This window comes from Silene latifolia, chromosome 9 (assembly GCF_048544455.1).
Source record: "Silene latifolia isolate original U9 population chromosome 9, ASM4854445v1, whole genome shotgun sequence".
Taxonomy (NCBI): Eukaryota; Viridiplantae; Streptophyta; class Magnoliopsida; order Caryophyllales; family Caryophyllaceae; genus Silene; species Silene latifolia.
Window position 1 is genome coordinate 4,948,198 of NC_133534.1, and position 8,494 is coordinate 4,956,691.

The 8,494-nt window shown below is 31.9% G+C and overlaps 1 protein-coding gene across 1 annotated transcript; it reads left to right on the plus strand.

The window, feature by feature from the left end:
• The first annotated feature begins 2,379 nt into the window (after positions 1 to 2,379).
• On the plus strand, positions 2,380 to 2,946 carry LOC141600330 (protein FAR1-RELATED SEQUENCE 6-like). Its single transcript, XM_074420552.1, has one exon. The coding sequence runs from the start codon at positions 2,380 to 2,382 to the stop codon at positions 2,944 to 2,946; it is 567 nt and encodes a 188-aa protein (XP_074276653.1).
• Positions 2,947 to 8,494: the final 5,548 nt, after the last annotated feature.

Here is an 8,494-nt window from a genome sequence, read left to right on the forward strand (position 1 = left end):
ACTCCCTCCGCCCCGAACATTTTTTTATTCATTCTATTTTACAGTGTCTCATTCATTTGTTTACCTTTCTATGTCGGATAATTTTTGTATGATTAATTTGATCAATAAATTATGGTAACATAAATACAAACTATAATAATAATGTTGAGAGAAAACAAAAAGGCCATCCCATTAAATAAAATAAATTAAGGGGTAAATAAATAGGGTATATTATATTGATAACCAAGGTTATGAGAGGAAAATAAAGAGTTTGTATTTATTTAGTTTTTTTTTTGTGTTTACAACTAATATTTTTAAATATTTTGTACTTATTTGTATAAATTTTAAATAAATAGATGAATGTGTAATTTTTAAGTAGCACGAATTTTGATAAATTAAGTTTAACAATTATCAATGAAAAAATATATAACGTTTTTAACTGAAATTTTATCATATGCAATAGTGTAAAAATTAGTATGAAAATCCTTAATTGGTTCATTAACACGTTCAGTTACAAAAAATTTTGTTAAAATGTCAATGTTAATTATAAAATATGAAATCTAGGTGTGATTTGTAGAGTTTACATGGATTTTTTAACTCATGAAATATTTAATATACACAAATAATTTAATATAGATATAATGACATTTATGTAAGTAATTTTAATTAATTTATATATAATGTGGAAGGTTAGTTTGGTAATTTTACTTGGTGATGAGGTGGCTTCATAATTGGCTAGAAATTGTGGAATTCTTGTTAATTAGGCCATCAACATGCCTTTTAATATTATTTATAGATTTGTCGAACCTAGTTGATCGGCATAATTGACATATCATAGCAACGCACGATCGATAGCGACAATTAAAACAAGAGATGTTAAATGTAAATGTACGTTCCGACCATAAACAAAACCTCGTTGATCGGGACAAATGTGATGTTATAGCAATGTATGATCGATAGCAACTTCCCGAACTACTGCAATCACATTATCTTATAGCAATGTTATAGCAATGTATGATCATATAAAGGTCGTCCGTTGATATCATCGTTTAACCTCGTGACAACTTTCATATAATAGCAACGTATGATTGATATCAACTTCGCAAACAACTAGACGACATCTTAACCTTAGGTCTTAGGGTTTCTAGGTTACAATGACAGATGATGTAATTTGGCAATTGACCCGATCCACGAGGTTCGATATGTCCTAGTGAATTGGTTCGACAGATCATAGGATGATATAATTTGGCAACTGACCCGATCCACGAGGTTCGATATGTCCTAGTGAATTGGTTCGACAGATCATAGGATGATATAATTTGGCAACTGACCCGATCCACGAGGTTCGATAGATAATACTAACGACGAACGGTCTTTACAGGGTTTAGTATATGATACCCTAAATCCTAAACCCTAAACCCTAAACCACAAACCATAAAATTTTAAACCCTAAACCCTAGAAACCCTAAACCATAAACCATAAAATTTTAATATCCTTTATTTTTAAAATATTAAACTTATCTATAATATTCATTGCATATCCTTTATTTTTATATTGTATGTAATTTAAATATAACTTTTGTATTAAATTGACAAAAATTAAGCTTACATTTTAAGACGAAATTTACAAAACCATTATTTCTTATTCTAATATTATGATACAATATATATTACATATTTTTTAAATTTTATTTCAACTTTTGATTTAATTTTTTTTAAACGTGTAAAAAATGAAATCAAATTTATCATTATTTTTAATTTCTAAAATAACCTTCGTGAACAATTTTTTTTAAAATTAACCTTTACCAAGTAGAGTGAAATCATTAAATGCGTATAGGGAAGCCAAACATTCATAATTGAATTAAGGGATACGTCAGCATAAAAACAAAAACGCTTCCAGCGCAGTTCGAACTCGCGTAGCAGGAAGAAGCCCGTACAAGTAAACAACTTAACCACTGAGACTCCAACACAATGCTGTCATTATCCTAACCTTTATTATATCTCAAAACTTTTGGGGCTGCAAAAGTCATCTCCCTCCTCCATTTTTCTGGTTTTTCGGAGGTTTAAAATAATTACCTTAAATACTAATTTTTTAAATAATAATCTTATATTTGTCTTTTACAATATATTTTATTAACTTATAAAATAATTAGTTGTTACTTTTAAAAATAATGTTATAATAATGTGACTTGTGAGTAGATTAATTTAATTTTATCGTTATCTATTTACGTTTATAGTTTTTTCTCCCGAAATAAACCCGCTTTACATACTCATTTCAAGCTTGACTTACGTAGTTAACCATGTCATTGCTAGACAAACGTATTCGTTCATCGTCTTTTATACATCTTCGTTTGCATTGTGTGAACTGGGTGTAGGAGATCCTTAAGCTAATGATTAATAATGTCATACAGCAGGGGCAGAGCCAGGCCCAAGGCTGGGCTGATGCAGTTCATGAAGCAGTACGAGGATGCCATAGAGAAAAAGGTGGAGGACGAGAAAATCAATAACGCGAGAGACATTAAGAAACCACTTAAATGGGATCCTATGATACTATTCGAGGAGATCTTCAGTAAGGTCTACACAAACAGTAAGTTCGAAGAGGTGAAGACAGAGGTATGCGGTTGTATAAGCACCAACGTCATAATGCTTCCAAACAGTTTGGGTTTCATCAAGAGGTTTACGGCCACTTCTAAGGTGACGGAAGCATATTGGAAGAAAGACCGAAGAAGTTTCGGTGTGATCATCGACACAATGGCTGGTGAGTACAAATGTGGTTGTAAGATGTTTGAATTTAGGGGGATCCTATGTCGCCATATCATGAAGTGCCTTGACGTATTGGACGTACAAGGTATCCCGAACAAATACATCTTGGACGGGCGCAAGGATTTGGTTAGAGGGTACGAAAACATCCGGGTTGGTTATTACAACCTGCACGAGTCGAACGTGTTAAACGATCTCTTGAAATAACGGTGAAAAACAATTACGTTAAGAGGTTGGCTATGCAATGTCAAGGGTCTAACGCCATCTACAATACCTTTAATCGACGAAATGATAAAAGAGTTGGAGGCTCACATTTGGGATACTGATGTTGATTCATTTGCAGCTTGGGGGGGGGGGGGGGGGTTCTAATAAAATGTGGGGTCGGAGGAGACTACGACCTAGAAATGCTACGATAAAGCAGCAAAGATCTCTAGAAGATGGTGACATTAGAGACCCTCCCGACAAGCGAGGGAATGGCGTAAGACGTATCGTAAGACGAGGAAAGGAGGAGGAAAAAGACAAATGATGATGATAATCCGACGACAAATACGCTGCCCCCAAATACGAGCCAACCCCAGTACCAACATGCAAACGGTGATGCTTCATCCTTCATGAGTGGCTATAGTGGTACACAATACTCAAATTATCAACACACTCATTATAGTCATAGTCATAGATTGTAGATTTAAAATATGAAGTAATACATTTTTTTGTTATGTAAATCATGGAAGCCTAATAAGTATACATATATGCATTTTCATCTGAATATGGCTAATACACTTTTTCTATAATAATGGTCAATGTTTTCAAGTATTAAGATGGCATATAGTTAACTCCTGCAAATTAATACCAAAAAAAATATTGGCAAAAAATTACACTCAATGAGAATCGAACACATGACACACTCTACTGTAAATTGGCAAAAAAATTACATAAGTTATTGTATGAAAAATAAAATTAATAAATGAAATTTAAATTCCGGAACATTTAAAATTAAAGTGTTTAAAATAAAACATAAGTTATTATATGAAAAATAAAATTATTTAAAAAATATTATTAAAGTACATCGAAAATAATTTACTTAAATTTATTACAAATTTTAAATTATTTTTAAAGGTGAAAATTTGTATTTTTAAAAAAAATTATTTAAAAAAAACGCAAACACAATACTGTCGCATAATACATAAATATAGGAATTAGAGTTGTATACGTATATTAAAGCATAGCGTATAATTATACGTATAATTATAAATGTATTATATATAAAAGTATATATATACGAAATACAAGGGTTAAGCTAGAAATGTACATATGTACGAAATACAAGCTGTATTCGTATAATGACTGCGTACAAAATATAGTATATACAATGTATACATAAATATTGGAAATAATAAATTAATTAATAATATATTAGAGTTAAATAAAAAATTAGGAGAGAAGTTATTTTAATTAATAGACAGGTGTAATTATCGAGTAACAATAATTAGAGTAGCAATTACTGAAGGAATCTAGTTAATTAAGACAAAAATCAGATTCTTTACTTTCGCCACATGTCGCGCTATGATTGGCGGTATATGAGACCCTTGTACACTAGGTGTAAGTCTACCATCTTCCCCCGATCATTCAGAAATGAACAAAAGTTTGGAATCCAGCTGGCCAAGGTAATCACCAAATGAATAATTTCCATAGCTAGAGTTCATCTACTTTACTCCGTACTTACCATTATAAATGAGACATTCTCACATTCCCTTTTCAGTTTGATTGTGCACTAGTCACTTGGCTAGTTCAGAAAAATTAAGCTTTTAAAAATTCAGTTCAGAAAAATTAAGCTTTTATAAGTCAATTTAGTTCAGCTTTTATAAGTTAAGTTTAACTCTTATAAGTTTATTTCAACTCATATAAGTTCGGTTTAACTTTTATAAGTTCAGTTCAATTTAGCTCCCTTAAGTTCAGTTCAATAAATTCAATTCGGCTCTTAAAACTTCAAAAGAAGAGGGCCTTAGATCACCCCCAAGCAAGGTCAATTGGGGGGGGGGGGGGGGTGGTGTCAATTTGTGAAAGGTCACCTTAATCCACATTTAAGTAAAAGATTAGGGTGACCCAAGGGTTGAAAAGGTGAGAAGAGGTCAATTGATGACCTTCACTTGCTCAAATTGACCCAAGAATTGACCTTACATGTGTCAAATTGTAATTGGTTACAATATTTAAAATCCAATAAAAAAAATCATATATTAACATTAAAAGTACAAAGAGCATGCGGTTTTTTTAATGTATGCGGCTTTTTTAATTATGTATGCGGTTTTTTTAGTTATGTATGATTTTTTTTTTAATGTATGCGGCTTTTTTTAATTGCTCAAATTATGTATGCGGCTTTTTTAATTATGTATGCGGTTTTTTTTATTGTCAATGAAATCGTCTTTTCGATTATTAAATTTTAACTTTGTTATTTAATAATTTTTTTCCGAAGTGTACGTCATTAAATTAATGTTTAATATATTGGAGTACTTTTATTTTTTAAAAATTACAATAAAAACTTGTGTATAATTAGTTAGTAAATAACTAGTTTAGATCCCGCGCAATGAATGCGCGGTATTTATAAAGTTACTAATATAGACCTCGTGCAATATATACACGGTATTTATAGAGTGTTACTTTTTAGTGTATTATTTATCACTTATTTTTCATGTTTCTCCTCAATGTATTTTGATTAGAGAAATAATAAAAGTTTAAATCGTAAGAAGTAATAAAATGAGTATTTTTTTTGAATTTGTTTTTTGTTTTTTTACCAAGAAATTAATGATGTTAATTTACAAATATTTACTAACATAACATATTTTTTAGTTGCAAATTTTTATCATAAAAATTCAATGAATTTTAACAAATATTTACTAATACCATATTTTTTAGCCGCAATTTCTTATCATAAAAAGTCAATAAATTTTTATCAATAAGCTCTTTAAAAAAAAGAATTTCCTTATCCTAAAAAAATCGGAGATAAATTTGTGCAGAATATGAAATATTAAATGTTATAAATATTTAAATATAAAAGATTATATACATTTATAACTTATCATGTCCACACATAGTATATGCTAAAAATACCAAGCACTATTCTAGGAAATATTTTTAGGCGGGAAAAGTTGGAGTTTCGCCTATTCATTTAGTAAATAGGGGATAATTGAAAAAGTAAGAGAGAGGTTTTAGTGGGGTAGAGAATGTGGGAAATGATTGGAAATGATTAAAAATGTTGGAAAGTGGAAAATGATTGGATTAATTGACCCAGGTCGTGACCTTCTGCTTGGGAGGGTGAAAATGAGTCAAGTTAATAAGAGGTGATTAAGAGTAAAATTTCGATTGACCCGATTAAGTCGACCTTTTGCTTGGGGATGGTCTTAGTGTGATAAGATTGGGATATCAATTCCAATACCATTTTTTGCAGCGCGTCTTGCTTCAGACAGCTGCATCTCGTCTGAAATAAGACGAGCAACATGTTGTCATTTTACAATAAAATATTGTTATTTTCTTATAACATGTTACCATTATTTTTCACATCATTTTCAAGGTAAAAAGTGACACCTCTAGCGATAACATTTTGTAGATTAAATGGTTACATTTTCTGAAAAAATGACAACATTTTATCGGTCTTATTTCAGACGGGAAAACAGCCCGTCTGAAATAAGAAATTGCGCATTTTTTGTGATCATTCATAATTGAACACAAGTTTGGAATCCAACTGGCCAAGGTAATCACCAAATGAACACAAATACTTGTTTCAGACAGACACTTTTTGTTTATTTTTCAGACGGGCACATGTGACCCTTTTGTAGTTAAATGTAACCACAATGGTATAGGCAGTGTTACAGCTTATGGTAACTGATTTTTTAATAGTGGTTACATTTAACTGTAAAATAGTTACAAAATTTCGTCTTATTATTTCAGACTAAAAAGGCCCGTCTGAAGCAAGACACACTGCCAAATGAATACTTTCCATAGCTAGAATTCATCTACTTAGGCCCTGTTCTTTTGGATTTAAAGTCACTTAATGTAAGTTCACTTCAGATCCTATAAGTTCAGTTCATATTCTATAAGTTCAGTTCAGTCCAGATCCTATAAGTTCAGTTCAGTTCAGATCTTATAAGTTCAGTTCAGATCCTATAAGTCGATTCGATTCGATTCGATCCTATAAGTTCGATTCGAGATCCTATAAGTTGATTCGATTCGATTCGAGATCCTATAAGTTGATTCGAGATCCTATACCTCACTTAATTTAAGTTCACTTGGTCCTATAAGTTCGATTCGATTCGATTCACTTCAGTCCTATAAGTTAAGTTGATTCGATTGAGATCCTATAAGTTCGTTTAGATCCTATAAGTTGATTCGATTCGATTCGAGATCCTATAAGTTCGATTCGATTCGGATCGAGATAAGTTTTGATCCAAAAAAGAAGCAGGCCTAGGTGGTATTGTGTTTTAACCCGACAAAGCTTTATAACTCATTAACCCAAAAGATTGAATCATAATTTTTTTTTAAAGCAGGTGGCTAGATTATTGAGTTAACTCAATGAGATTGTGAGTTTAAAAAATGGGTTATTGCAGTTCATGTCGAAGGACCTCTACCCTAACCCAATTTGTATAATTTTGGTGTCGTGTTTGTATAAATCCAATTACATGAATGGGTCACAAACTTAATCCTATCCGCGAACTTTATGTCAGGTTCATTTTGTATTTTTGGGTTGCAATAATTGGATAAATGATGGAATTGTGGGATTGATGGTCGAGAACTTTATCAGTTGTTCTTGTTTCAGACGCGTAATTTTAATCTGAAGCAATGAGATATTTGTTCTTTGATCGTTTCTTAACCGTCTGTTTTATCAACATTTCCAATATCTATGACTAGAATTTGTAATTCTTCATCGCTAACTTTGAAATCATTGGACATTTGTTGGGGGGACGAATGAGCATTTTTGGTACGTTTTTAACTCCGGAGTCGGCCAACCCTTTTACTCCTGCTTTCGTCTCGTCAAGGGTATTTCGTTCTTTTTCTGTGTCATGCATTCCAATAGTTATCTTCTTTCTTTGTCCACCTGTCAAAAAAAAAAAAATTGTTTGCAGCCTTGCAGGTCCTCCATCTTAAGCGGTCAAAGGATACATACATCCACATTGATAAGCACTACTCCCTCCGTCCCGATCAATAATTCTTATTCTTTTCATTTAATGTATCAAATACGCCCTCTATTCTAATCGTTTGGTTACCCTTAAAATGTAAATAATTCATAGATTTTGTCGTATTATTGAGTTATTGTGTTTGTCTATTTGAGGATCGAGGAACCATCTAAAATTTTGTTTTGTTGGTCATCGTTGGACACAGATGTTAACATATATGATACATACATATGAGGGCTAGGCTATGGCACCGAGCAAAGGCGAACACACTCGGCCCAAGAATCTCCGTTACCATGTTTTTCGCAGGTCGTATTACATGCGTTAGGGAATTTGGCCCAATCAAAGAGTTGGTATCGGTCAATAATCCGCCTAAGTATTACAAATGCGGAAATGATCAAATTGGCTTATACGTAGATACCGGATAAGCCAGTATACTCGTTTTTTGAGATTCATGATGAAGTCGAGTCAACGACTTGTATAATAAATCGGATCCACCAGCTGGCTCTTTCGAAATTGATCTAGTTTTTCGTAACCTGAATGACTCGGGTAATCCAGTTCATAACGAATAATAATGTTTGTGACTATGTTAG

What these genes read in the sequence shown, in the direction of transcription:
- LOC141600330 (XM_074420552.1), top strand. Translation starts at nt 2,380, where the DNA reads ATGTCATACAGCAGGGGCAGAGCCAGGCCCAAGGCTGGGCTGATGCAG.